At 55.1% G+C, this 27,849-nt stretch overlaps 4 protein-coding genes across 6 annotated transcripts; 3 read left to right on the top strand and 1 right to left on the bottom strand.

Annotated features, from left to right (window-relative positions):
- The first annotated feature begins 885 nt into the window (after positions 1-885).
- myom2a (myomesin 2a) lies at positions 886-13,394 on the top strand. Of its 3 annotated transcripts, XM_068750612.1 has the most exons (37): positions 886-922; positions 1,329-1,457; positions 2,231-2,323; positions 2,677-2,812; positions 3,029-3,183; positions 3,260-3,352; positions 3,853-3,941; positions 4,018-4,056; positions 4,414-4,578; positions 4,741-4,902; positions 5,017-5,158; positions 5,260-5,459; positions 5,540-5,598; positions 6,087-6,239; positions 6,517-6,700; positions 7,395-7,569; positions 7,719-7,840; positions 8,297-8,484; positions 8,559-8,685; positions 8,766-8,944; positions 9,015-9,129; positions 9,201-9,360; positions 9,467-9,573; positions 9,652-9,696; positions 9,775-9,911; positions 10,063-10,207; positions 10,301-10,360; positions 10,499-10,566; positions 10,647-10,760; positions 10,846-10,933; positions 11,022-11,060; positions 11,288-11,393; positions 11,537-11,700; positions 11,781-11,817; positions 11,907-11,929; positions 12,116-12,171; positions 12,623-13,394. In XM_068750612.1, exons 2-37 carry the CDS (start codon positions 1,351-1,353, stop codon positions 13,058-13,060), a joined length of 4,470 nt encoding a protein of 1,489 aa, XP_068606713.1. In that variant the 5' UTR covers positions 886-922; positions 1,329-1,350; the 3' UTR covers positions 13,061-13,394. The 3 variants fall into 3 exon arrangements, with proteins under 3 accessions (XP_068606713.1, XP_068606715.1, XP_068606714.1); XM_068750614.1 differs by lacking the exons at positions 5,540-5,598; positions 6,087-6,239; positions 6,517-6,700 and having other exon boundaries at positions 889-922; XM_068750613.1 differs by lacking the exons at positions 5,540-5,598; positions 6,087-6,239; positions 6,517-6,700 and having other exon boundaries at positions 890-922; positions 5,260-5,471.
- A 450-nt stretch (positions 13,395-13,844) lies between these two features.
- On the top strand, positions 13,845-19,679 carry LOC137906361 (protein FAM83B-like). Its single transcript, XM_068750615.1, has 4 exons — positions 13,845-14,282; positions 15,090-15,254; positions 16,382-16,506; positions 16,775-19,679. The coding sequence occupies exons 1-4, from the start codon at positions 13,845-13,847 to the stop codon at positions 18,771-18,773; spliced, it is 2,727 nt and encodes a 908-aa protein (XP_068606716.1). The 3' UTR covers positions 18,774-19,679.
- Positions 19,680-19,861: 182 nt separating this feature from the next.
- Positions 19,862-22,454, bottom strand: lgsn (lengsin, lens protein with glutamine synthetase domain). The gene is made up of 4 exons (XM_068751393.1): positions 22,431-22,454; positions 21,657-22,341; positions 21,262-21,428; positions 19,862-21,185 (listed from the first exon to the last, which is right to left on the bottom strand). The coding sequence occupies exons 1-4, from the start codon at positions 22,452-22,454 to the stop codon at positions 19,992-19,994; spliced, it is 2,070 nt and encodes a 689-aa protein (XP_068607494.1). The 3' UTR covers positions 19,862-19,991.
- A 997-nt stretch (positions 22,455-23,451) lies between these two features.
- Positions 23,452-27,104, top strand: ptp4a1 (protein tyrosine phosphatase 4A1). The gene is made up of 6 exons (XM_068750607.1): positions 23,452-23,889; positions 25,084-25,625; positions 25,703-25,795; positions 25,991-26,121; positions 26,226-26,300; positions 26,378-27,104. The coding sequence occupies exons 2-6, from the start codon at positions 25,521-25,523 to the stop codon at positions 26,493-26,495; spliced, it is 522 nt and encodes a 173-aa protein (XP_068606708.1). The 5' UTR covers positions 23,452-23,889; positions 25,084-25,520; the 3' UTR covers positions 26,496-27,104.
- The last annotated feature ends 745 nt before the right edge of the window (positions 27,105-27,849 follow it).

Below are 27,849 nucleotides of genomic sequence, written 5' to 3'. Positions count from 1 at the left end.
ATAACCCTGCAGCTGCTGCTGTTGTGTTTACCTGAGGCTCGCACAATGAAAGGCATGCTGGGCTATGACATCATCGCAGGTGAGCATCACGTTGCCCATAGATACGATGATGCTGCTGTGTGATTTTCAGAACAGTAAAGTTTTTAATTTGTGATAAATCCACATTTTAAAGAAAGCATGTTTGTTTATTAGAGGAAGGCTGCGTTTTCCAAACACAGACTTGAGGGCTTGACCTTTCCTACGGCTCCTCAAGACACATGGACGTCATCCGGACAATGAACTCGGTGGCGTCCGAGGCTTATTAAATCACCTCTTGGGAGGTTTCTGCATCTTTTAACCTAGTTTTTTTATATATCTGTGTGTATTAAAATAAGTGCAAGGGCCTTTGTACAGTAAGAGTCATGGGTCTCACTGTTAAAGGACAAGCTGTTAAAAATAGCTTCAAGTGTCCAGCCAAGGAGGACAGGCCGTCTCCAGAAGCCTAAAAAGGTCTCACGAGACTGCTGCTGGTGGGAAACGACCCCAAACGTCCCCACGGATCCTGAATGTTGGAGAAACCTGAATGTGAAGCGCTTCATAATCCTTTGATGAGTTCAAAGTTCGTTTAAGGTGGGGTGTTGCCGTCGGGGGGGCCGTGAGTCAGGTCTTGAATTTAATCTCATCATAATCCTTAAACTGATGCAACGGATTTAGGAAACCGAAGTCATTGAATAAAACTGCAGGCACAGACGTGCACGCTTCATGTCCAAAGTGCAGAATGAGAACAGAATTTTGGGGGTAAATGCTATATATAGTCTGAAGTGCGTCCATACAAGGGTGTGAAGGGGGACGAGCATTCCTCCGGTGAGAGGGTAATATTTTAGTGCTTCCCAAGTGGCATCAGGCTGCTCGCCACCGCTCTGCGCTGCTTCCTTCTCTTGGGGTAAGTCACGTTTCTGAATATTTGCTCACCGGTGGCTTCTTTAGCACGACCGGACCGCCGATGGGTCCTTTTGTAATCCGCGTTAATCTGAAGCTAGAGGGTAAAATGGTTCTATAGAACTGAGGGGAGTTTGGGTTCCTCTCAATCTTAAAGAACCTTCTCAGAGCCGATGCTTTCAATGAAACCCGGACTCCTTTGGGTCGCCAGTGGGGGCCCGGAGGTTCTGCTGCTCGCTAGTCATAGCTGAGGCGGGGCGTCTTTAAATCTCAGTCATTTTAAGTATCGACAGTGAAAGGATTCTCCGACAGAGGTTGTTGGTTCATACGTGTGTGTGTGTGTGTGGGGGGGGTAAAAGGACCCGCTTGTAACGACATGTTTGGTCCCCCCCCTCGGCGCTCTGGACCAGGTCTCCTTGAAGCGTACCGGTCATGCCTTTCCAAGTCGTACCCTGGTATAAGAGGAAGCGAGTGAGCCAAGTCCAAACCGATTATGCTTGTCGGCACACTAGATCCGTCGTCCAGCACCGGACAGAAAGGTACGCAGGCGGGAACCCGCTCGCTGCTTTGCCAGGTGGAGTCCCTGCGGAGGGGCGGAGCTAATCTGGCCTCCACGCGCCTGCTTCCCCGCTAGCTTGTCAGCTGATTCCAGAGCTGCCTTTCTTGAAATGTGATGAAGGCCGATGATGCAACGGATTTAAATTAACATTTATTTAATCCAATCGCTGGGAATGTGGCTTCAGTCGGCCAGCTGCTGATCCCACGTCGCTGCTGGTCCCGAGTCTGCATTGGTGATGTCATGACGGTCAAAAGGAGGTAGCGGACGAAGCCGCGGAGGCCGACGTCCGTTTCATCTGACGGCGTTGACCAATTTCAATCATCCAAGGCAGAAGCATAGAAATCATTTCTGACTCCAGACTTTGTGTTTAAGCCCCCACTGGACCCCCCGATCTCCTCCAGGAGGAGTTCAGACTGTCTGTTATCCAACGGGGCTACAAATCCTCGTTCCCTTCCGGTTAGAGAATCACAACGTCACCTGGAGGGGAGCCGGCCAAAGCCAAACGCAGGTTTAATCGGGCGTTAAAAAGACATAAATAATGGTTTCAAGACGAGTGTAGGATCCGCTAGCGCTGGGGCTAACGATGATGCTAATGCTACTGATGCTTCGCTGCTGTTTTCGGCTAGTTTTCTTAGCATGCCGTAGCAGCAAGTTGCTAGCTTTGTTGTCAGTTGTTGTAAAGCTCCGACTTTTACGTCCCGGCGGGTTCTTCTGTTATTTCCTGTTTGCCGATGACGGATGTCGTCCCGGCAGGAAATCGAGCAGCAAGTCGGCGAGCCAGGTGCAAACCCAGGCCTCGGAGGCGATGGCGGAACCAGCGTACACCGTACCGGAGTTCCGGCAGAGGTGAGCTGTGATTGGCTGCTGTCCTATGGCGGGTTATTTTGGGTGTAAGGTAATCCCGACTGACCTCAGCCGAGGCAGCACATTTCTTTAGCGTTACTAGCGGCTGCCTTTTGAGTGATGGTCATTGGTTCATTCATCCTGGGATCATCTTGTTGGCACCTCTTAGTGCTAACTGTTTTGATCAAAAGATCAACTTTGAAATCCTTAAAGTTATTGAAGTATAAATTAGCGTCGCGTGTGCCATTCCCAACTCGGATCCATATCCCGCGTGTTCTAACGTCAATGAACGCTAAGAGGAAGTCGCCCTGGATCCTGAAACCACGATGAAGACCTGCCTTTGCTCGGCTCGGTAGGACTTCTGAGGGGACGGAGGAGTACCAGCGAGTGGCTACGAATGTGAGCAAAGGACTGAACGTGATCCAGGAGGAGCTGCACAGGATGAGGATGGTCACCAAAGCTCAAGTGGAGAGTCTGTCCATCCAGAGAGAGGTAAGCAGCCAATCACTCGCCTTACACCTGCCCTGTTATCACCTGAGAGCCGACTGAGCATCAACTGAGCTGCACATACGCAGATGACACTCCGCAGTCTTCGTAGTGTACTTCAGCAGGAATGGCGCTTCTCCTCTTGCCGTTGGAGGACGGACGGTTGGCTGCGGGTCCAACCGATGCTGGCTCGGGTAGTTGTGATGATGTCGTGTCCTCCAGGTGAAGGAAAGGATGACCAAGAGGGCGGATTGGTTGGATGAAGTTCCCAAGATGCCGGATTTCGTTGTGGCCCTGCGGCCCCACACGGTGTGGGAGAAGACTCCCATCAAGCTGTTCTGCACCGTGCAGGGAACGCCGAGGCCCGTCGTCAAATGGTCTGAGAGAACCGATGCGAATGGCAGACGGCAAACATGGTCCCAGCGCCCGCTGAACACATCTGACTGTCTGCAGGTACAAAGGAGGCGTTCCCGTCGACCCGTTGAGCGCGCCCGGAAGGTACAAGATAGAAAACAAGTATGGCGTCCACGGCCTGATCATCAGCAGGTGGGTCATCCGTCAGAGGGGAGGTGTGAAGCTGCTAAGCTAAAATAAAGCCCCCCCCCCCTCACCTTTAATATTTAAAGCTTCAGCGATCTATTTTTACTCTTGGCGTCCGGACTCAGAGGACGGCGGTTCGGCACGGCGTTAGAGCGAAGGCTGGCGCCCTCGTCTTCCTCAAGACTCCTCAGCTGTTCGTGTCAAAGTGCTGAGCTCTGCGTCATCTGAGCCATGAATTCCTCCTCCTCCTCCTCCTCCTCCTCATCGTATTACATGTCCAGAGTCATTAACGTCCCAAATCGACTAAGGGAGGAGTCAGTCGAGACAAAACCACAATGAATGAATTTCCCCTCCTACATTCCACACGACCTTTACCTTTACGTTAACGATTGAAACGAGTGAAACGAGTGAAACGTCCCCAAACGAGCCGCCGGTTTCAGAACTGGAGATAGAAAGCATGAAGTAGTGATGTGGATTCGGTGATGACACACCTGTCTGCACTTCAGGTGTGTTGTGAGCGACACGGCTGAGTACAGCGCGGTGGCCACCAACCAGCACGGAACGGCTAGCAGCACGGCTACCGTTACAGTGAAGAGTAAGTCGGCGTGCGTCATCGAGACGTTGTTCCGTCTCGTGTTTCCGCCTCTGAGCCGCTTTCCTTTCCTTCCCAGGACCAGCGGGAGCCGGGGAATGCTGCCACCTGGGTTTAGGTGAGGGGGGGCATTTAAAGGCGTATAACCCTCAGACTGTATTATATATAGCTCAGAGCGCAGACCTCCCCCAAGCTGCTCGTTCCCCTCCTAACTGGGTCTACAGTAAATGGGAAAATCCAGATGTTTCTGTATCCGGATCGCTCTCAGAATTTAATGGATCTAAATTAGACCAATTTAATGGATCTTTAATGGATCAGAATTTAATGGATCTAAATTAGACCAAGACTCATCTTCAGATGTTATTCATCCAGATGCATCCAGCGGTTTTCCTGTTATCCAGGCAGAAGGTCCTTGCTGATCAATAATGACGACCCTGGACGTGTCTCCTCTCGTGTCTCCTCTCGTGTCTCCCAGTGCCCCGTCTGACTGAGCTCCATCCCAGTAAGCTGGAGGTCAGCCTCCTCGATCATTTCCCGGTCAGCTTTGGCCAGGAGGGCGGCTCCATCAGCCTGATGTGCGGCATGGTGGTCGTCCCCGACCTCCCCAACGTGCCCCCCATCGCCCAATGGTACAGAGACGGTAAGACATCCAGAGACTGAGGGACGCAAGAGCAAAACAAAAAGTCTGGAGGTCCAATAGGGAGCAGGCAGAAAGCAGAGCAGCACAGAAACCCGAAACCAGGTGAAGCTAAAGGACAACAATCACCTGAGACGGCCTCCCGTGCTTTATGTCCGTTCACAGATACGCTGCTGAAAGCCAGCAAGCTGCTGGAGATGTCCGTGGGGGGAGGAGCCGCCCGCCTGACGCTGCCTCACCTGGCCAAGGACGACGAAGGTCTCTACACGCTCCGCATCTTCACCAAGGACGGAACGGCCGAGCACAGCGCCTACCTGTTCGTCTCAGGTGCGCGGAGCCGAGGGCGGCGAGCGGCTGCAGTCGTCTCAAACAAATCAGGAGGTCGGACTCACTCGTCCCTCTTCCTCCCTCCCTCCCTCTGCCCACGTCTCCGCCCTCCAGATGCAGCTCCGACGGCGCCCGGGGCCCCCGGAGCGCCGATGAGCGTGAAGGCCTACGACGTCAACTCGGACTACGTCCTGGTTGCCTGGAAACCCCCCAACGCCGTCGACGAGGCGGCGATCACCGGATACTTTGTGGATCGGTCAGTCGGCGCCGTTGTGCACGTCGCTAGGAATAAAAACGAACGACGTTAAAAGTGTGAAAAGCAACCGGAGGTTACAGACGTGAATTCAATCGTTCAAGGTGTGACGCCGGCGGCGACGCCTGGGTCCAGTGCAACGACGCCCCGGTGAAGGTGTGCAGGTACCCGGCGCACGGCCTGAGCGTGGGCCGCTCCTACCACTTCCGGGTCCGAGCCGTGAACAGCGCCGGGATCAGCAGGCCGTCCCGCAAGTCGGACAAGGTGACGGCTCTGGACGCCGCCGAGCTCGAGAGGCTGCAAGGTAAAGAGGAAGGTAAACGCAAAGACCCCGCCCGGAAGTAGCCGTCTGCCTCGGTTCTGACGGGCCTGGTGTCGTTTCAGTGATTAGAATCCAGGGGAAGTACGACATAGCGATGAAGGACGATGACCTGGGAGGTACAGTAGCAGGGAAACTGATCCGGGTTCAGTGGTGTGACCCTAATCACTCAAACCCAACCCAGACCACGCCCCTCCTCCAGAACCTCATCAGCACCGTGCTTTAATGCTGTCACTCATCATCATCACCATCGTCATCATCATTCAAACCTTACTAGGATAAACCGTCTTCAATCTACGGAAGCCCGAGAGGAGAATCGATTCGGCTTTCTGAAAATGACTAAAAGCAGAAAAACTAAAATTATTACCAAATCAAAATTCAGACATTACTTTTATTCTCACTCCCACAAAAAAACCCATCAACTACCCCCCCCGATCTAACTCCAGCTCCTCTAATCGGTTGATTTCATTTTCTCTTCCTCTTCTTGAAACAAACCTTTAACGCCAAACTAATCCCATGGATTCTAAAACGCTCTCCTCGCCGCCGCTGCTCTGAGGTCACGTGATTGATCACGCGATCAGGGCTCCGCCTTCTGCCCTTGAGCCTCACCAGAGTTCACTCCCGTCTCCAGCCCCCGGCTACGCCGCGCCTCCCGGGAGGCCCACCGACCTGCACGCGTCCGAGCTGTTCAAGTCGTGCGTGGTGCTGAGCTGGGGGCCGCCCAGCCGCCGCGGCCGCCCCCCGCTGTGGTACGTCATCGAGAAGGTGTGTGGCGTCGGCGTGTGCCGTCCGTCAGCGTGACGCACTAAAAGCTCACTGCGTGTGTCGTGAGCGGCGGCACGCCTTTCGTTAGTTTCATTAACGCACACCTGAGGCCACGCCTCCTCTTTACCTGTTTGTGTGTCATCATTAATGTTATTATTATTAGGGCGCCTCCATTAAAACCAGTAACCGCTGACTAATGAACTCACAGACGGTGATGATGAGGCTGTCGTGCAGACGGCTGTTCCTTCTCATGTCCCTCCTCCCCGACTCTCCGCAGTGCTTAGCCGGTACCGGGGCGTGGCAGCGGATCAACACCGCCGTCAAACTGCACTCCCCGCGTTACCCGGTTTTTGATTTGCAAGACGGGCAAAAGTACCAGTTCAGGGTGTTTTCGGTCAACGTGTACGGTTCCAGCGAGGCCTCGGCGCCGTCTGGGCCCGTCCAGAAGGTCCATGAGGACGGTAAGGCCTGGGATCCGGTACACGAAAATACACACTCAAATATTTATTATTTTAATATGTCGGGTCCAGTCGTTCCCCCGAAGAGACGTGGTTGTAGAATGTTGAACACATCAATGTGACTACAAACATGGACTACAAACATGGACGACTCACTGTGACCTCTGTTTTAAACACCGTTCCAGGTGTCGAGCTGCCGATCGGTACGTACAGGCTAATAAAAACACGCTTCGATGGTCACTGTGTGCTCCAACCAGAGGACACCTGTTATAATATGAGAGTCACCTGTACTCCGAACACACCTGTAATATTAATATAGTGAGATGTAACACCTGCTGAGAGTCACCTGTACTCCGAACACACCTGTAATATTAATATAGTGAGATGTAACACCTGCTGAGAGTCACCTGTACTCCGAACACACCTGTAATATTAATATAGTGAGATGTAACACCTGCTGAGAGTCACCTGTACTCCGAACACACCTGTCACCACAAGATAAAAGCTCACCTTTCACTGCAAACGCACCTGTGATCGCTGCATGCAGCGTAAGGGTGCAGCAGGGATGTGGCTGATGAAGAGGACCCTGAGCTAGCGAGGACCAGGAGGCTAAGCTAACGAGCCGCCGTTGAGGGTTTTTACGGCGTTCATTATGAGGTGGGCATCGGAATGTAACGCTTGTCTTCCCCTTGAACAGGTGTGCCCTCGGCCCCCGGTCAGGTCGCCGCCACCAGGAACACCAAGTCATCCGTGTTCGTCCAGTGGGAGGCGCCCACCCTCCCCAAAAACCTGATTGGCTACTACATCGATGGGCGTGTCGTCGGCGCCAAGCAGTGGTTCCCCTGCAACCACAAACCCTTCAGACACAACAGGTGGGTGATCGGTTGGAGCTCACACCTGAGCTCCGGTGGGCGGAGTGCCAAACAGAACCTCCTCGATCGAGTTGAAGTTTTAGGAAAATCCAAACTCTTCTTTCCTCTGTTTGTGTTTACCTGAAATAATCTGCACGTCTGTGCTCCAGGTTTGTGGTGCACGGCCTGATCCCAGGAGAGAGCTACGTGTTTCGCGTCCAGGCCGTCAACGCCTTCGGCCTCGGTGACGAGTCTCAGGAGTCTCCTCCCATCGCCGTGGAGCCGGCGCTCGGTGAGGGCGGAGTCAACTTCCAACTAAAGCCATTAGGTTCTGTAGGAAAGGGTTTCCAACGGAGAAGAAGCTGTAGCGATGAAGACCTCCGAGCTAATAGCGTTAGCACGCACCCCCAGCCGAGGCGGGGGCGTATAGCGGGTAAACGTTTGGGTTTACCCAGGGGGCGTTTCAAGGTCACGATCGGTCTGACGGTTGTTTTGCTGCTCCATCCAGGTAAAGGGGCGGAGTACGGTACGTATGAAAGCTCCACCTGTCTTACCCACCGCTCCCTTTGTCCACTCCCACTCTGCATCACGGGTTTTGATCACGCCTTAAACGACAGCGGCTAGAAAAGTACTAAAACACGACCGTGTGAAGTGAGCGTTCACGCGTACGCACCGTTACCTGGAGCAGCTCAGGTGCGGTTCCTCAGGTAGATCCTCCCTGTAAGGGTTAACGTTCCGTGTGACGCAGCGACGCCCAGCGCGCCCTTCGGCATCACGATGCTGAGCTCCGACGGCTCCTCCATCACTCTGGCCTGGAAGCGTCCCAAGCACTGCGGCGGCGCCAAGGTGAGCGCCTACTACATCGACAGGCGGGACGCCGACGCCGTGGCGTGGAAGGAGGTCAACCAGCAGGCCGTGACCGAGAGCGTCTGCACCGTGAGCGGATTCGCCCGGACCGTCCACGGCTCCTCCAATCACCTGTGATCACAACCGTCTCTCTGCGTCCTCAGGTGGACAACCTGACAGCGGGGACCTTCTACGAGTTCAAGGTACAGGCCGCCAACATGGCCGGCGTGGGCGTGGCCTCGGCTCCCAGCACCCCGATGAAGTGTGAAGCTTGGACCATGGAGGAGCCAGGTGAGAGGATCACACCTGGCTGAAGGTTTGGCTGTCCCGTCGTAGCGTGTTGAAGACGCGGTCTCCTCCTTTACCTGCAGGCCCCGCCTACGACCTGAGCTTCAGCGAGGTCAGGGGCCACTCCCTGGTCCTCCTGTGGAAGGCGCCGGTCTACTCCGGAGCGTCTGCAGTCACCGGGTATTTCATCGACATGGCCAAGAGGGGTTCGCCGGAGTTCAGGACCCTGAAGCAGGACGCCGTGAGCCGCCGTTACCTGCAGGTAGGAGGCGGGCCGGCCGGCCGGGATCCTGCGCTCACGTTGGACACCGGTAAAAACCGTCTTCCTGCAGGTGGGCGGTCTGGAGGAAGGCGAGTCCTACGTGTTCAGAGTCCGAGCCGCCAATTCCAACGGGGTCGGGAAAGCGTCCCAGCTGTCTGAGCCGGTCTGTGCCAGAGCTCTGCCAGGTAACGGCGCCGTGAACACGCCCACCATGGCGGCGTCCCGCCGGGAATCCTCACGTCGGCGTTCTTCTCAGGCACCAAGGAGATCGCGGCCGGCGTGGACAAGGAAACCGGCGACGTCTTCCTGTCGCTCGAGGCTTGTGAGATCTGTGAAGCGTCCAAGTTCGTGTGGTCGAAGAACTACGAGCCGATGGGCGCCTGCCCCCGGGCGGCCGCCACGGCGAGGGGCAGAAGGTGAGGCCGTCCTTAGGACGGAGGTGTTTGTGATGCTGAACGGGAACGCATTCCGCTGTAGACGGGCGCCGTCGGCGTATTAATAGCCGCTGCGTTCGCTCCCCAGCTCCAGGCTGACCTTCACCAACCCAGACAAAGACGATTTGGGCGAGTACTCCGTCGTGGTCACCGACACCGACGGCGTCTCCGCCAGTCACGTGCTGACCGAGGACGGTGGGTCAAAGGGGACGCAGGAAATGGCAGCGAGGTCCGGCCTTGAGTCTGTTGCTCATGTTTCATTGTCTCCCGCAGCCCTGAACGCCATGTTGGAGCTCAGCCACGCCATCAGGCACCCCGGTGGGTGTTCGTGTAGCCCCGCCCACCTTCAGCGGCGCCACGCCCTGCGTTTCTAACCTACGTTTCGTCCCCGTGCAGTCATCCCTCTGAAACACGGCCTGAACTACGAGATCCTGGAGAAGGGTCACGTTCGTTTCTGGCTGCAGGCCGTCAGGCTGTCCCCCGCCGTGACCTACAGGTTCATCGTTAACGACAAGGAGGTCGCCAGCGGCGAGGTTAGCATGCAGCGATACGATAGGCTATGCTAAGGTAGGCTAAAGCCTGGGGTGGATTTGAGGATTCATCGGCCGTCACGCCACCTCCATCATGGCTGCGTCCCGTTTTCATCACCTGCGGGTTTATCCTGAACATGACTCCGCCTCTCAGGGACACAAGATCAGCCACGACGCGGCGACGGGAATCATCCAGATGACGGTGGATCTGTTCACCAGAGCCAACGAGGGAACCTACACGGTTCAGATCCACGACGGCAAAGCCAAGACCCAGAGCTCCCTGGTCCTGGTGGGAGACGGTAAGACCCGCCCCCCGCCCCCCGCCCCCACCTCGAACCTCAAGCCAGCCCAAATACTTCTACGTCACTGATAGTCGGAAACGTCTGTTGCAGTTTTCAAAGCTGCCCTGAAGGAGGCGGAGTTCCAGAGGAAGGAGCACATCAGGAAGCAAGGTGGCGAGCGCGTCGTGTCCGTGTCTGTCTGGGATTAACCCGGTGGAATTGTCTCCGTGGGGCAGACGGCAGGTCTCCTGTCCCGTCGCGTCCTCGGCGTCCATTGTTGCTCTTCACGTCCCGACTTTGCCGTTTCAGGCCCGCATTTCTCCGAGTACCTGTACTTCACCGTCACCGACGCCTGCACCGTCACGCTGGCCTGCAAGGTGACGGCGAACCCGTTTCCTCTCCGGCCCGTCCGGCGGCTTCTCCTCTCCGCAAACCTAATCCTGTCTTCCCGTGTCAGGTGGCCAACGTCCAGAAGGACACGGCTTTCCGTTGGTACAAGGAGGAGGAGGAAATTGTTCCCGAAACTCCGCCCAGCGTCATGTCAGGAGCCTGCGCTCTTCCCATCGCCCTGGTAACGGCCGCCGCGTCGTCCTGCCGGTAAATCGGCCGCATGGCCGGACCGTGAATCTCATTCCGCACGTCGATGCGTCTCTCAGTTCTCCAGGAAGGACCAGGGCGTCTTCAAGGCCGTCCTGAGCGACACCCGAGGGAAGGACACGTCTGCGTTCGACGTCTCGGGTCAAGGTAAAGCCTCGCCGTCCACACGGGGGCGGGGCTTCTTGTCGTAGTACACACCCCTTCATGGCTTTCGTGTTTCTCTGTTTGCCCGCAGTGTTTGATGACATCATCAACGCCATCGCCCAGATCGCCGGTGAGTTGTGTCGTCACATCAGATGTCTTTGATTGGCTTTGAATGCAGGGGCGTGTCCAAGGGGTTGCATATAATTAAAGATGATGGAGCGGCATTTGGGTCGGCCAATCAGATTCCTCTGCCGCTCCTTTCTGGAGCGGACGGCGTGACGTTGCACCACCTCCTCTGTGATTGGGTGAACACGCGGCCCTTGAACGCACCATTTAACAGCGTTTTCATTCCTTCAGGGGCGTCGGCCTCCGAGCTGGTGCTGCAGTGCACCCCAGAGGGCATCAGGCTCCAGTGCTACATGAAGTATTACACCGAGGAGATGAAGACGGTCTGGAAACACAAGTACGGCGTGGCCCCGCCCACTCACCATTACGTCATCGCATCCGTATCTTAATGAGGAGATATTTAAGCGCTCCACCAGGCAGCCCATTCCCCCCGAGCCTCCGTTATAGGCCTCCTGACCTCCTGTGACCTAAACCCTGCAGGGAGAGTAAGATCGCCTCCTCGGAGAAGATGAGGATCGGCGGCACGGCGGAGATGGCCTGGATGCAGATCTGCGACCCGTCCGACAAGGAGAAGGGTCACTACTCCATCCAGATCTCGGACGGCGTGAAGACCCACACCAGGACCTTTGACCTTTCCGGACAAGGTGAGCCACTCTGCCGCGTCCCGCTCACGCTTCCGTCGCCGTGTGACTTCATCGCTCGTGACTCTGTCGTCTCGCCGCAGCCTACACCGACGCCCACGAGGAGTACCTGAGACTCAAGTAGGTGTTCACACCGCGGGTGAGCCGGCGTCTTTGGGCTGACCCCGGTCGTACTCATGAAACCTGTCGGCCTTTGTGTTTTTGTTTAGGGCGGCTGCGTTCGCTGAGAAGAGTGAGTCCATCTTCGTCACCACGACGACGCTCGTGTCGAGCATTCTCGGTGTTGTTACGGCGGCTTTGCGGCCGAGCTAAGTGTCATCAGGGGGAGTTCCACATTCCTCCTCTCTGGGACTGTCTGAGCTTTGTGTCTGTCCCTGTCCCTGTCCCTGTCCTCACGCTGTCCCTCGTCTCTCCTCAGACCGCGGCAGAGTGGTCGGAGGTCTGCCTGACGTCGTCACCATTATGGAGGAGAAGGTGAGGGACAGATTTAGGGGAGGACACCGCCGCGCATTCACCCGCAGACGTCTTATCAGGTCGCTCAGATTAGCTCCAGCTCTCCGGTCTAAAGTCCAAGCAGAGATTTATTCAGCGCCCGACGCCCTGCTGACGTTTAACCGGGCCCACGGCGAGGTGCGAGGCGGGTCTATCATCACAGTTGTGTGTGAGGCGTATTAAACCGGCCCCGTCCCTTTAAAACCCGGCGGGGTCGGTCATGTGACCAGGAGGAGCCCCTTCGCTCCGTAGGTGGGTCCAGATAAAGGGTCGTCCGTTTCCACTGGTTTCACCTAAACTTTGATTCATTTGTATTCAGCTTGAGGTAGAATTTTGGTCAGTCGTCATGGCGACGGCTGCCCTGACGGACCGATTGGTTCTGTGAGTTTCCGTCGAGACGTCCTGTCTGACCGTGTCTCTGGGCTCCCTGCAGTCTCTGAGCCTGACCTGCACCGTGTGGGGCGAGCCGACCCCCGAGGTCACCTGGTTCAAGAACGAGCAGGAGGTGGCTTCCAACGAACACACCAAGGTCACGTTCGACGGGGGCAAGTTCGCCAGCCTCGTCATCAACAAGGTCACCCCCGACGACTCTGGGAAGTACAGCATCAACGTCCGCAACAAGTACGGCGGCGAGTTCGTGGAGATCACCGTCAGCGTCTACAAACACGGGGAGAAGATTCCTGAGCCCAAACTGGGGCAGCCCAAAAGCCCGACCGCCACGCCCGCCCCCAAGACCCCGGCCCCCGCTTCCACCCCGGGCTCCAAATCTCCAACGCCGTCCCCAAGGTCTCCGACCCCGGCTTCATCTCGCGGCGCCAAGTCTCCCACCCCGACTAGATCCATGAAGTCTCCGACCCCGCCCAGGAAGTAGGCGGCGGTGCCGACGGCGGATGGATGGCGCGAGTGTGAAAGCGCGTTCGAGCTGATGTAGACGTAGTCGCTGCTAGAAACCGTCCGCTGGGGGGCCTCGGAGTTCCCCCAGTGGCTGCAGATCCAGTCGGTCCTGTTCGGGTCGCCCACCTGACTCTCAGCCCCAGGTAGACGCTTCTGTTGCACAAGCTGCACCTCCCACTCGGCTGCTCGAGCGGGACGCATCTATACATTTTCTTTGGGGGGGGTTAGTGGGTGCGAGGGTTCCTGCGTTTGATCCTGTGAATAAAGGCAGCAGCGCTTTGTGACGCCAATAAAGTCGACTTATCAGCCTCCGCCTGTTGTCTTTGTGAGTAATCCCTCTAACCCAGATACGTCAGGAGGCGCCGCTCTCACCTGGATAGGTACACAGACCTATCCAGGTGGGCGGGGTTTGCTGCAGTACGTGAGAGGGCTGTTCAGACCCCACGCCTCCGTGCTGCAGGTAGGATGGACTCCGCGTCCGAGGCGTCGGTGCAGTCTCAGGCGCGGGGACGACGGAGGAAGGTTCCTTTAACCTGCCGCGGTGACTTCAGAGACGCTTCCAGTTCGTGCTTGTTCATCGCGTCGCTCCACAAGACGCCACATGCCTCGTGCGATTTGTCTCCAGGTGAGACACACCTGCCGGACAGGTTCTTGTCGCTTGATGTGACAAGGACTCTTGCGATGACGCTTTCTGTTTTAATTCTGTAAGTTGTCAGACCGAAGGTAAGCCAGAGGACGGTCGTGGACACACTCGGGCATCTATGGAATCCAGCCTGTCCGGGTTGTCCTCCCTGAAAGACGACGGCGAGCCCGTTTACGTCCAGCCGCATTACAAGGAGGGCTACCGGCTGGCCATTTACGCCCTGCTCTGTGGAGGCAAGGAGGCCTACGAGGAGTTCCTCGGGGAGGAGCAGATCAGCCACCTGCTGTCGGACGAGGAGATCCTGTTTATTTTGGAGAACGCCGAGTCGCCGGTTCTGGAGGATGACACGGACGGGAAGCGGCCCAAGGACGTGGCTCCTCAGTCCACGTACTTCCCGACCGAATCGGACGAGGAGATTCCCGACCTGGAGCTGGGCTGGCCCGAGGTCTCCCTGGAGGGCGTGGACACGAGCATCAGCCTGCTGTTCCAGCCCCCCCGCCAAAACGCACCGAGCATTAAGGACGTGGTCCGGAAGCAGGTGCAGGAGGCCAGGCAGGTGAGGGGTCAATGTGAGACAGGTAGGCCTGACAGGTGGATGCGCTGCACGCGTTTACCGGAGGAGGTCGGGGTACTTTACCTGTAGCACGCACACACACACGCACGCACGCACATGCACGCACACACACGCACACGCGCACACGCACACACACACGCACACACACGCACACACACGCACACACACACGCACACACACGCACACACACACACGCGCACACACACGCGCATGCACACACACGCACACGCACACACACACACACGCGCACACACACGCACACGCACGCACACAAACACACACGCACACACACACACGCGCACACACGCACACACGCACACACACGCACACACACACGCACGCACACGCACACACACACGCACACACACGCACACACACACACGCACACACACACGCACGCACGCACATGCACGCACACACACGCACACGCGCACACACACGCGCATGCACACACACGCACACGCACACACACACACACGCGCACACACACGCACACGCACGCACACGCACACACACGCACACGCGCACACACAAACACACACGCACACACACACGCACACACACGCACACACACGCACACACACACACGCACACACGCACACACACACGCACACACACGCACACACGCACACACAAACACGCACACACACACGCACACACACACACACACACGCACACACACACACGCACACACGCACACACACACGCACACACACACGCACACACACACACACAAAGACCACAAACTGTCCGTCGATTCTCGTCTAACTCCAGCCTTGTTTTCTCCAGGTCATCGCCATAGCGATGGATGTTTTCACCGACTTTGATATTTTCAAAGAGCTCATCGCCGCCACGCTGCGGGGGGTGTCGGTCTACATCCTCCTGGACGACGACCACTTCAGCAGCTTCCTCGCCATGTCCCACAGGGTGGGCGTCAACCTCCAAGACGTGAAGGTGAGAACGAGGAAGACGAGCAAAGACCGGCGGAAACGCTGAGGCGCCGCTTGAAGCTCGTCCTCCGTTGTGAATGTGCTGACGGTCTGTCCATCGGGGCTCCCTCCTGCAGCGTAACCTTTTTGTTTCCATGGTTACAAGCTGAACTTGGGCCCATTCTGCGTCTGGAATGAGGCGCTCTGGCACAGAACCTCCTGCAGAGATCTCTGTACCGGAGAGGTGACTTTTGACACTTGGTATTCCTGAGGTGAAAGCAAATCGATCGAAAGTTGATTGATCCGGAACACCGAAGCGGCTGACGTGAGCCTCACCAGTCCTGTTTCTGGGTTCGGATGGAGACCCCAGGCTGGACCCAGAACTCACTGGAAGTTTGGTTCAGTGGATCTGGATCCAGCAGTGTGGACCGGTTCCTGTTTCAGGACCGTCCTTCCTTAGACAGCAGCAGTTTCGGATTGAGAGGTTTTCTCCACACCCTTGTGGAATTTCTCCGCATTCCTCGGCCGTCTATTCCTGTCATGACCGTAGGCGACGGACGCGGCAGCCGCAGGACTGAACTGCTAGCCGGGCCGGATTTTCCTGTTAAACAGCAGCAGAGCTTTACCTGTCCAAACAAACACGACGTCAAACCAACAGCAGCGGCTCGTGAGATTCACTGACGTGTGTGTGTGTGTGTGTGTGTGTGTGTGTGCGTGTGTCTTAGGACTCTGTTCTTTATAATCGACCCTTAAACCCTCTTGTTTGAAGTCAAATCTGTGCATCTGATTTAATATTCAAACTAACTGTTTTCAGGTAACGTTCTACTTTGGTGTTTGGGGGATGTTTTGTGTTTAGTTTCCATAGAAACAAGTAAAATGTGAACTCGTTCTGTGAGCGGGATTCACCTCAGACGAGGGTCGAGCTCCTCAACGTTTCAAAGAGGTGCGGCTTTTTATTCTTCATGTTGAAACTCCTGGAATTTGCTTTTAACAAAAATGAAAGTCCAAACGGCCATTATCAATAAAGTATAAAAAGGAAAAACAGTCCTGACCCGTCTGTGTGGGTTCTCCGTCCTCCGGGTCGAGGTAAGGACGCTTCAGCGTCTTCGTCCACAGCGCGGTTCTACCCTGACTCTCTTTGTGTCTCATCAGAACCTTCGTGTCCGGACGGTTCAGGGTCAGCAGTACCTGTGTCGGTCTGGGATGAAGTTCCACGGAGACCTGCAGCAGAAGTTCATCCTGATAGACTGCCAGACGGTTATATATGGAACATACAGGTCAGCCAATGAAACCCAAGCCGAGGCCGAAGTCTCTCGACCGGTCCCGTCTGGGTTGGGAAGGCGCTTCATGCTAATGCTACCGGTGTAAAACCTTGTGATGAGAATCAGCGACTCTGGGATTGACGTTATCAGGCACGTCCGTGTTCCGACCATCATTTCAGGAACTCTCTCGTATGAAAGCAGAACCTTTTCAAAACGCAACGGAAGAAAACGAAAGGATCGATATAAAGTCTTGAAATGTTTACTTCTGTTTTTTCTTTTTCAGCTACACTTGGTTGTTTGAAAAGATCAACCTCAGCATGGTCCTGGTGGTCACGGGTCAGCTGGTGGGCTCTTACGACGAGGAGTTTCGAAGACTGTATGCTCGCTCTACAGTTCCAGTCTTTCAGTCCAGGGAGAGGGATTTCTCCCCGCCCCCGAGGAAACCTGTGGCCCTGCAGAGCCCGAGCTCCAGCCAGCTCTCGCTCCATCAGATCCACCTGAAATCCAGAGGGTTGTACGGCGTGCGAGGCGCCCAAAATGACCGGTTTGGCAATGCCGCTATGTTGTCCAGGGGCATCAGTGTCCAGGAGAAACTGCATCAAAGCCACTGTCCTGACGTGGGGAACATGGTGCGGGGGTACAGCTACGGTGGGGAGCTGCAGAAGTTAAACTCCATGATTCGCCTGAGGATGGCGAACAAGGACCCTGGAGTTGCTCCTGAGAGGACTGGATCGAATTCGAGGGGGGTTGGCGACTTTTTGCTGCCAAATAGGTTGTCCCAGCAGCATCTTAGGCACCGGACTCGCTATGGAGCGGACCAGAACCTGATACCGTTCAACTCTGAAACGTCGCTCCACAAGTGGAAGATGGACACGTACCTGAACGACAGTGATACGCCTCTAGATGCGTCGTGCGACGCAGTATCCACGGTGACGTCGCCGTACGGCAGCAACACGGGGCTGAACGAGCACCAGTCACAGGTGATTCACAGCAAGTCCAGGGACATCAAGTCCAGAATAGAAGACATGAGGCAAAAGAGGCTCAGTCTGCAGGACCAGCCCAGCGCCAGGCAGAGCCAGGAGTACTTTAGGTCTTTGTATCTGAAGGAGAGACCTGCCTTTAAGTCCCCACAAAAAGGTCCGGACACAAGTGGGGCAGAATTAGAACCGAATGGTCAAAATGGTTGCATCCGGGAGCCAACCAATCATCATGAGATCGAGCTAAATCAGGAAAGGGTCCTCACTGATGGCCAGAGGTCCGTCTCTTACTATGATGTCAAAATGTTGTCGGATCCAAAGACCACGCAGGATCCTCTTTCCCGGACGACCTCAGCAGGAGAGTTACGTGTCAGATCAAAGGACTCTTCGCTCAAGCTTCCACATTTGCAGTCCGGTGGTCTCAATGTCCAGCATCCAAGACTGATGGAGTCTCTGAGGGAAATCCCTGAAGAGAAGGAGGGTTCAAACACACGTGTCAACACCTCAGGTTCCGCTGGATTTAGAGTCGAACGAGAAGAGCTTTCCAAGAAAGAGAAAGCTGGTCCAAAGGAGAACTCTATGAAGAGTCAGAACCAATCCAGGGGAAGCCATGGTTCTAGAGAGAATGTGACCAAAACCTCCGGCTCAGCTCTCCGGGGAGGACGCAGGTCAACATCAAATGAGGTCCTGACTGGACCAAAGGATTCTGCAGGGGCTCAGTATTCAGTGGAAGCTAAGAGAAGTCATGCAGAAAAGGAACAAATACGGTACGAGGAACCAACCCTGCAGAGGAAGAACTCCTTGAGAATGAAAATGTATTCACTCCTCACATCAGATGAAAAGAAAGCATCCAAAAAGGAAGAGAAGTCCCAACAACGGAAGGCCTCAATGAGAACCAAGAACCCTTCTGGCTCGAACCAACCAGTGAGGGTGCCTCCTGCAGACCGAACAACCGATGACTACCGGTCCTCAAACATCTGCAGCGGTCCAGCAGAGCCAGAGAAGCAAAGGTCTCCATTCTCAAAGTTATCTCCTCAACGTCCCAGCAAAAGGAAGACGGGCCTTTCGGCGGCGCAGGATCGTGGGTCTGGGAGCGCTCTGGACGAGGACCCGGCCGCCCAGTACCAGGGACAGAATGCCTACAGTCGATATGAATATTTACTGCCCCCTGAACATGCCCCGAAAGACAGAGGATCCTCACTCAACAGACTTGAGTCCGGCTTTCCTCAGACACAAAGTGGTTCCGACAACAAGCTGGGACGATTCATGCACCGAGTCGGAAGCTTTATGAGCAAGAACAAGTAGAGCTGAGAGAAGACGAGACAGAAGGCGTGCTCAGCAGAGGAGACGAACACGGTTTGTGTGTCTCATCCGGGACTAAATGTACCGAAGCGAGGATGCAAAGCGTTTACTGCTAAAACCAGGTCTAGCAGATGCTGGAGGGAAGCTAGGTGGGAAGTACCAATGAAGTCCAGCGTCCGGGATGGGCTCCGTTACATTTGGGTGCAGCTCCATGCAACTGTAAAGACATACAATGCATATGCTATGGGATGTCTGTCATTGGTTGCTCAACCGTCAACCAGATTGCACCACCAGCCGAGGCTCCAGGAGGTGCCTGGTTCGGGTTCGGGTTCGGGTTTGGGTTCAGGTTCAGGGAGGTGTCGCGTCATCGATCCTTATTTTACAATAAATCAATGGCAATAATGTGAATCAGCTGATGCTCATTGAAAGATATTCATGTTTTGGTTTCAGAAACAGTTGTAGGTTTGTTTAGGAGCCATCTCGTGAGTTTGTACATATTAAAATAAATGTTTTCAATACTATAAACGTCTGAAGCGGGAAGAAAATGCAATTGAATGGAAAGATGTGAAAACCGAGCTAAAAACTCTTTGTAATGACATTTTGGTTTCCAGTGTGTCTTGATTTGTTCAGAGATGAAAGCCTCTTTAGTTTGGACGAGACGAAGCACAGTCAGCAGCGACACCAGCGCCCCCAAGAGGTGGTAATGAACATTACATGAAAAGATGAAAAGATAAATGTTTAAAATCAGGCTTAAAACTTATTTTATCTTGATATGTTATTTTTGTCAGCTACTTTTTTCACGTACATGTTTGAACAACAGCTTTGAGATTGAAGTTGCTCATTACAAATATATATATATATATAACAGGAATAAAGTCATAACTACAATCGTCATATTAGGATTTTCTTTTCTTGGTAAATTACGATTTTATTCATTTAATATTGTACTTTTTAATTAAATTGTGTTTTTACTCTTGTAATACTGACTTTCTTCTATTCTTGTAATATGACTTTATTCTTTCATTGTGTACATAATAATATATAATTACAGAAATAGCACAACAAAAGACACACGACAGCAGCATTGTTGAAGCACGCATGCCTTTATTTTGAAATAACTCAGAACTATAACCTGCAAAGTAATAATCAGGAATCAATACAGCGAACACACGAGCGTTTTCTTCTGCTTTTTTTGTGCGACTGGTGGATGTTTCGGGATCTCTAGATGAAATACTCTAAGCACTTGTTCCTCTCATCGTCCAGCTCCTGGGTCTCGATCTCGAACTTCTTCATGGCGATGAAATACTGAACGAACGGCTCTCCGAGGGCGCTGCGCATCACGTGATCCTCGCCCAGAGCCTCCAGAGCTTCGTCGAGCTTCACCGGAATGGCGAACTCCTTCTGCTGGCTGGGAGCCCTGATCAGAACGCCGTCGACGTTCAGGTTGCGCCTGATGCCGTCCAGTCCGGCGGCGGCGGTGGCGGCTAGCACGATGTAAGGGTTGGCCATGGCGGAGCCCAGCTTGTTGTCGATGTGCGTCTCCCGGCCGCCGTGACTCTTAATGTTGAAGGAGCTGCTGTTGTCGTTGCAGCCACAGGTGGCGCACAGCATTCGTTTGGGATCTCTGACCGCCTTGGCGATGTGACTCCGGCAGCCGAGGCCGGGCGACATCAGGCAGCTCAGCGCCGCAGAGTGGGCGAGGAGCCCGGCCAGCCATTTCCTGCCGATCTCGGAGAGATCGTCGGCCTTCTCCCCGTTCTGGAAGAGGCCGCGTCGGCCGTTGGCGTCCCGCAGGCTGTGCGACAGAACCCCGGCGTTGTACAGGCCGTTATCGGTGAAGAAGCTGGCGATGTAGCTGTGCTTACGAGCCATCTCCTTGATACCGGTGCGGAAGGTGAAGGCGCTGTCCGCGGCGGCGATCCCGAACTCCGGCCTCAGGTTGATCTCCATCTGGCCGGGGCCGCTCGCCGAGGCGATGCTGTCGATGTCCGCCCCCATGCAGTACATGCTGTCCACCAGCTGCTGGAAGAAGGGCAGGTCGTGGTTGCTGAGCAGGGTGGTGGCCGGGAACATGAGCGACTTCGGGCCGAGCCGCTCCGGCGCTCCCAGGACGCAGCATTCGTAGGTGAAGGAGGAGTGCAAGGAGAAGCCCATGCTCTGGAGCTGGCCGAGGAGCTGCTTGGCAATGAGGCGCGGCGAGGTGCGAAGGGGGCTTCCCGTTACTGTGCAGGGGTCGCAGATGACCCGGGCGGTCTGCTCGGCCCAGGGGAGGACCCTGAAGGTCGACAGGTCAGGGATCAGAAGGACATCGCTGCTGAAGTTGGCGGCGGGGGCGTTGTCCACCTCGTTGCTCTTGGGGCTGAGGGTGAGCTCCAAGTAGCTCCTCGGCATCGGTACTCCATGGACTGCTTTCTCCTGTGGAGGAGACGGGTGGATGGATGGATGGGTGGATTCATTCATTCATTCATTCATTCATTGAGTGACTGGTTACGTGGAAGAAGCGGACGGGAACTATCTTGGACCGGGACACCCCGTGGAGGTCGGTGGCCTCGAAGCGGACGAAGTTGATGTTTTCTCCGGCGATCTGCTGCTTGATCTGCTCCATGGCTGAAGTGAACCTCTGGTTCCCGAAGAACTCGATGATCTCGTTCCCGTTATCTGTGGATGACCGCATGTTAAAAATAGACATACGCATGAAGTCAAAGCTCCGGGGGAGTCCAGGCCACGTCCGGTTGGCTCCAAGTCACGACGGACGAGCCCAGCTCCGGATGCATCTTGGTCTGAATTGGATCAAAGACTAAATCTGTGTGTCCAGACGGGTGCGATAAGGTTCCACACCGTTTAATTCCTCAGAGAAATCCCAATGTGGACCAACGGTTCACCAACCTCTGTGAGAAGCTCCGGTCTCTCCCCCGGCTCCGCCGCCAGCGTTTGTGAGCGGCCTGACTCCAGGCGGCCTCTTTGTGCCGCCGTCTGGCGTGAATGAGCTGGATGAATCCACGCTGGAGGGCAGCTGAATAGAGGCGCTGCCTCCGGAGCTGGGCCCCCTTCTGGAAGAGTTAGAAAGTGGTTTGAAGGTAGAGAACGGTCTGTTGGGGTTTCCGTCGTCCGCCCATCCGTCAGGCCTCCTGTTCCCGCCGCCGCCGACTCGGGGGAAGGGCATGTAGGGACTAGCTGGCCTCTCATCAGCTCTTCCCTGGCTAAGCAGAGGACTCTCCCTCAGTATGGTCTTCAGCTCCTCCATGGTCTGGCGAGGGATCCCCATGTCGCTGTAGGACACCCTGGTTTGAGAAGACTCCTCTCTGGTCCAGATGTCCTGAACGGCGGAGTCATCCGTCCCGGGATCCTGGGCATGCTCCGGTGGCCGGTGAGGCAAATGACCAATGGAGATGACGGCGGGGGTGTCTGGAGGTGCAGGGATGCTTGTGGGAGCGTGGACAATGCATGGAGCGCTCCCGTCGCTGCCCCAGTCCGCCGGAGGAGCACGCTTCCCAGTTACCCTCACGCCCTTCTTCTGGCCCAGGCTCATCCCTGTTCCATCTATCTGGTCTTTGCTTCGACTCTGGCCCTCCTGGAAAACACGATGGAGCCATCACAAGTACGGTGAGAGGCAAAGGTCAAATCTAGTGGCTCGGACACAGGCGAAGGTCAGGTGTTTACCTTGAGATCTTTAGCTTCACGCATGCTTCATAATCTTTCATCCACCCCGATTTCAGGTTTCATAGCCCTCCTGTGAAGGCAGAGCGTCAGTCGCACAATAATGTTTATAGACAATTGGGACAATGGTGACGGATTAGAAAATTCTCACGGGCGTTCAGCAGGAAACGGCGGCCGGCGGACACTGGAGCGCCGCTGCTTTGAGCTCATTGGCTGCCGGCGGACACTGGAACGCCGCTGCTTTGAGCTCATTGGCTGCCGGTGGACGCTGGAGCGCCGCTGCTTTGAGCTCATTGGCTGCCGGTGGACACTGGAGCGCCGCTGCTTTGAGCTCATTGGCTGCCGGAGGACAGTTCAGTGCTGTTTGATGTCTTTGTGGAGTGAAACTGCAGAACTCAGCAGCTCTGATGGTGCTTCCAGAGAAGTGTGGAGCACAAGTGTTCCTTTCAGTGACATGAAAGCAGAGACAAAAGCTGTGGTTGGTGGCAGCGCCCGCGTTAAAGGGCTGGCAGCGCGAGATCACTGATCATTGTGCCCGTTTATCACCGTGTAATTATAATGGTGCAACAAAACTAACAAATTACACGCTCCTGTGAGCAGCCGCTCTGGGACGCCGGACTCTCCTCTGGGGGGTCACTTTCACACCTTCATGGTCCCAGCGTGGCGACATTCCAGGATGGACACTCCTTCCATATCAGTGCTGGAAGAATGTTAGCGAGTAAATAATTCCCCGAAAGACGCTCTGTGTCCGCACGTTGCGTCATCAGGTGAGGGAACAGTCGCGCCTCAGCGCGCAGCCGCGCAGCCGCGCACAGCGCGACCCGTGCGTCATAGCGCAGGGAGATGTCTGGGCAGAACGCCTCACGACTTCAGGGTGGGGTTTTAAAGATCGGCCAAGCTGGAGGCAATTAAACAAAGACAACAGCAGGTTCCGTCGGTTCCTCTTCAAAGTAAAAGGTGGGCTGAGACAAGCGTGAATTGGCAATAATGGCATACTTTAATCACGAATATCTGAAAAACATCTCCTTTTTAGAATATAATAAAATAAAATATGAATTATTTATTTATCCCAGACCTGGGAAATTATATATATACACATTTAAATACATTTAAATAGATTTATATAAATAATTATAAATAAAACTACAAAGATACCAAGAACCCCTTAGAACCTCTTGATGGTGATCCAGATCACCATGGGGACGGTGTAGATCCAGTTAGGAGGGTAAGCAGCTCCTTGGAGGTTCGCGCTAACAAACTAGGGGTGCTTTATTGTGAAGGTCCTGACAGGAAGTCGTTTCCGCCTTCCTCGGCAGCGTCGCGGGGACGTCGCAGTCGACTTCGGCTCCGCTCGGACAGACATCGCCGGGTTGCATGGTGAAGAACCGCCCGCCAGCTTGACGTTTTCCCGGGGACCGGCTGCATGATTGAGCAACAGTCTTCAATGAGTAAGCACATCCCGGTGAGTGGCGCGCCGCTCGCGGCCGCCATCTTGTTTCTGCTCCGGCGCAGCTCGCCCCGACGCTAGCCCCGACGCTAGCCCCGGCGCTAGCCCCGACGCTAGCCCCGGCGCTAGCCCCGACGCTAGCCCTGACGCTAGCCAGGTAGCGCGGCTGCTCCGGGCCTCGGCGCTCGGGAGGCTCTCCCTGGATGAAACCGACGTCTTTCGTCACGCCGAGTCCCCGCCGCGTCACCGAGGCGCGGCGTCCGTCGCCCGTGGGCCGGGCTCGGGCTCCTCGCTAGCCGCTAATGCTCCGCGATGGCGCCCAGCGGTTCCTCACACAAAGGACGCCCAGCAGCAGCGTAGCGCGGCGCGTCATCGGCCTCCTGGTATCTCCGTGTTTGGTTCGCTGCCCGACATTTCTCCACACGGAACTGGTTCCTACCGGAAAATACCGGATTACCGAGGCCACGTAAGCGTCAGTGTTTGGAGCCGGTGTGATAAGCAGGTTGCTGCACCTTTTACGCGTGTAAAGGGCAATAACCGGGGCAGTGAACCCATGTCGGGCCGAACTGGGGACCATCTGAAGGCGTCGTGTTGGACTCTTGTCCTTTCTGTTGTCCCCCAGCAGTTGGGTAAGACTTTACGTAACCTGCGGGACAGTGGGTCCTAATTTCTGCTTCACCTGCCCGCCGGAAGCTCCTCCAATAAGACACCTTTATGTGTTCAGTCGGGACTCGAACCTCGCGTCCTACTTGATGCGTTCAGTTTAAGGCCCGTTTATTGTTCTGCTGTGAAAAGGTGCGCGTTTGATCCGACAAGCTGATCCGTGCCTGTAGGATCGCTGCGTTATGCGTCCACTAGGGGGCAGCGCTTCTTCGTTGGCTCCTCTTCCTCCTCAGCTCTGTGTTGTGCTGTTGTTGTTGTTTGCCAGCTGGTCGTGTTTCTCCACCGGTTCCGGTTCTGGTTCTGAAGCCCTGTCCTCTGTCCTGCAGCAGTTCTGTGGTGTTCTGTTGTTGCCCAGCTGGTCGTGTTTCTCCACCGGTTCCGGTTCCGGTTCTGGTTCTGGTTCTGAAGCCCTGTCCTCTGTCCTGCAGCAGTTCTGTGGTGTTCCGGTTCTGGTTCTGGTTCTGAAGCCCTGTCCTCTGTCCTGCAGCAGTTCTGTGGTGTTCTGGTTCCGGTTCTGGTTCTGAAGCCCTGTCCTCTGTCCTGCAGCAGTTCTGTGGTGTTCTGGGTCGTACATTTATGGAGTTTCTGAAGGGCAGTGGGGACTACTGCCAGGCTCAGCACGCCGCCGATGCGGAGTGAACAGCCCGACTCGCCATCCATCCCACTCGCTTGAGCCACAGGAGAGCCCGGAGCGTTGGCGGACCGGGTCGGCCTCCCAGAACCAGCGACGCCTCGGCCTGGATGGGGTAACTCCTCCCGCTGCGCCCTGCCTGAACAAGGTGGAACCCGCCTCCCCTTTCTTTAGTTTGAGCCCAAAGGAGAGGGTCTTCGGTTCCGTCTCGCTCTCACGCCCCCCCCTCGCGTCGCCTCGCCGACCCTGAAGAGCCGAGGGTCCGGGTCCGGGTCCGGACGCTTTTGTTTGGCGTTCCCTCCGAGCGTTTACGTCCGTCTTTCTGGGGAAGCCTTTTTCTTTTCTCGCCGCGATGGCTCGTATGAACCGACCGGCCCCCGTGGAGATCACGTACAAGAACATGAGGTTCCTCATTACCCACAATCCCACCAACGCCACCCTGAACAAGTTCATCGAGGTAAGCCCGCGGGTCGCCGGCGCCGGGCCGGGCTTAGGCTGGTTCTGAGACGCGTGTCTTCTGCCGCCGTCCTCCAGGAGCTGAAGAAGTACGGCGTGACGACTGTGGTCAGAGTCTGCGAGGCCACCTATGACGCCGCCCTGGTGGTGAAGGAAGGCATCCAGGTTCTGGTGAGTTTGGTCGGATCTTTGCCTGACCGTTAACCCGGGTTGTGGTTCTGACTTCATTAAGCGGGTCAGTGACCCGGTAGATGACGACCCGACAGAGTCCCGCCTCCTTCCAAGATGGCGCCGGTACTTGCGTGCCGCTTGTCTCCGCCTCCCACTTCTGATGACATCATTTCCCTCTCTCTGCTTGTCCTCCAGGATTGGCCGTTTGATGATGGAGCCCCGCCCTCTAACCAGATCGTGGATGATTGGCTGAACCTGCTGAAGCTGAAGTTCAGGGAGGAGCCTGGCTGCTGCGTGGCGGTCCACTGTGTGGCGGGGCTGGGGAGGTGGGCGTGTCTCTGTTCTCACACACACACACACACACATTGATTTATTCAGTGATGACATCATCGCTCGCCGCTCCTTTATCTCCGGTTCTGTTTGCCTGCAGGGCTCCGGTTCTGGTCGCGCTCGCCCTGATCGAATGCGGGATGAAGTACGAAGATGCTGTCCAGTTCATCCGACAGTAAGTAGAGCGGCGCCGCTGGGCGTGGCCTGGAGGCGTGGCCCGGAGGCGTTGAACTGACGCCGTGTTTCCTCCAGGAAGCGGCGCGGCGCCTTCAACAGCAAGCAGCTGTTCTACCTGGAGAAGTATCGGCCCAAGATGCGCCTGCGCTTCAAAGACTCCAACGGCCACCGCAACACCTGCTGCATCCAGTAGAGCCCGAGCCGGGCCACGCCCCCCAGCCACAGGGGCCCCGCCCATTATGTTCTACACTCACCTGCGTCCAAGTGTCAAAAGAAGTCGCCTGAACCAGAACCGCGTGTCGTCGTAAGACTTCAGGTCATTTGATTTTCTGCATCCAATCAGATTCAATCGGCCGGTTGGTGCATCGGGTCAGAGGTCAGCCTTCCGATCGATGTGGAGGCGGAGTCTGAGAAGGTTCAGTTTCTCTCCTCGGAACAGAAGAATCGTTGCCTTTGAAATCCGACACTCACTTCATCCTTTTAGTAACTTTTTAAAATGAAACGCTTCATTGTTGCAATATTTGTGGAGGAATCCATCCTTTGTTTATCTCTATCGACCATTGTTTACCGGTGACCTGTCCAGAATGTGATTTATTCTTTCCCTCGCTTCAAACTGGACTTTTATTTGATGTCCGTAACTTAAAACTTGGATACTTGATGATTTTATGTATTTGGAAACGTGTGTACTCTTAATATTCGGTTGGCTATTTATACTATCGATGGACGTGTGATTTAGTACAGTGAGCGATCAAGTACGTGTTCACCAACTTGTGAGTACATTAAATGAAACGCTGAAAGCCAATCACGAGTGGGCGCTTCTGTTCAAGTCCAGGAAGCGTGTTGTGGAGCCCCGCCCCCACGGCGGGTTGTGTTCTGTGCTGTGAAAGGAAGGAATTCAAGGTGCTGCACGGGGAGATTAATTTATTTAGAGACAAATAGCTCGAAGGGTTTTATAAGACTCCAAAAATGAATCAGAAACGACCCAGAACTGGAGGATCCAGATGTTTTGTCTCTATTTATTATGTAAGTTAGACCACGCCCCGTCGTCAGACGTTTATTCATCCAGCTGTTTCTCTAGTCCTTGTTGGAGGTGACAAGCCGTGACGTCGCCTCCTCGTATCTCGCGCGCCCCCTTGTGGTCATTTCTTCAACAGCTTCCGCCTCATTCTGGGAAGATCAAACGTCCTCCAACCAGCAGATTCCGTACGCAAAGGTTATGACGTCACGGAGGCTCCGTGACGTTTTTTTATTTTATTTCTATTAACACCAGATTTTTTTCTTCTTAGTTATAATAATTAAATGACTAAACGTCAGACGGAAGGTCGGCTTTGGTTCCGCCGCAGGATCAGATTTTCTCTGCAGGAAAAAATGCAAGCGGTTATCAAAACGTGTTTATTTCCTCCTTTGTACAACTCGAACCTTCTGTAATAAATAAGTCATGTACCGCTGCCGGAGAGGTTTCCTCTGTCCCATCACAGAGAGGCGAGGACGCGAGGACACGAGGACGGAACTCAGGGGACGCTTTCAGTGGCTCAATGACAAAGATG

Source organism: Brachionichthys hirsutus, chromosome 17 (assembly GCF_040956055.1).
Source record: "Brachionichthys hirsutus isolate HB-005 chromosome 17, CSIRO-AGI_Bhir_v1, whole genome shotgun sequence".
Taxonomy (NCBI): Eukaryota; Metazoa; Chordata; class Actinopteri; order Lophiiformes; family Brachionichthyidae; genus Brachionichthys; species Brachionichthys hirsutus.
This window is presented reverse-complemented; position numbering and strand designations above follow the sequence as displayed.

Bases quoted from the DNA above. Each gene is read 5' to 3' on its own strand.
- LOC137906361 (XM_068750615.1), top strand. From the start codon at position 13,845: ATGGAATCCAGCCTGTCCGGGTTGTCCTCCCTGAAAGACGACGGCGAG. The intron at 14,283-15,089 runs GTGAGGGGTCAA...TGTTTTCTCCAG, and splicing joins AGGTGCAGGAGGCCAGGCAG to GTCATCGCCATAGCGATGGA. The intron at 16,507-16,774 runs GTCAGCCAATGA...TTTCTTTTTCAG, and splicing joins GTTATATATGGAACATACAG to CTACACTTGGTTGTTTGAAA.
- myom2a (XM_068750612.1), top strand. From the start codon at position 1,351: ATGCCTTTCCAAGTCGTACCCTGGTATAAGAGGAAGCGAGTGAGCCAA. The intron at 10,208-10,300 runs GTAAGACCCGCC...CGTCTGTTGCAG, and splicing joins CCTGGTCCTGGTGGGAGACG to TTTTCAAAGCTGCCCTGAAG. The intron at 11,930-12,115 runs GTGAGTCCATCT...GTCTCTCCTCAG, and splicing joins GGCTGCGTTCGCTGAGAAGA to ACCGCGGCAGAGTGGTCGGA.
- lgsn (XM_068751393.1), bottom strand. From the start codon at position 22,454: ATGCGTGAAGCTAAAGATCTCAAG. The intron at 21,429-21,656 runs GTTGGTGAACCG...GGTCATCCACAG, and splicing joins GACCGGAGCTTCTCACAGAG to ATAACGGGAACGAGATCATC. The intron at 21,186-21,261 runs GTAACCAGTCAC...TCTCCTCCACAG, and splicing joins TTCCCGTCCGCTTCTTCCAC to GAGAAAGCAGTCCATGGAGT.
- ptp4a1 (XM_068750607.1), top strand. From the start codon at position 25,521: ATGGCTCGTATGAACCGACCGGCCCCCGTGGAGATCACGTACAAGAAC. The intron at 25,626-25,702 runs GTAAGCCCGCGG...GCCGTCCTCCAG, and splicing joins CCCTGAACAAGTTCATCGAG to GAGCTGAAGAAGTACGGCGT. The intron at 25,796-25,990 runs GTGAGTTTGGTC...CTTGTCCTCCAG, and splicing joins AGGAAGGCATCCAGGTTCTG to GATTGGCCGTTTGATGATGG.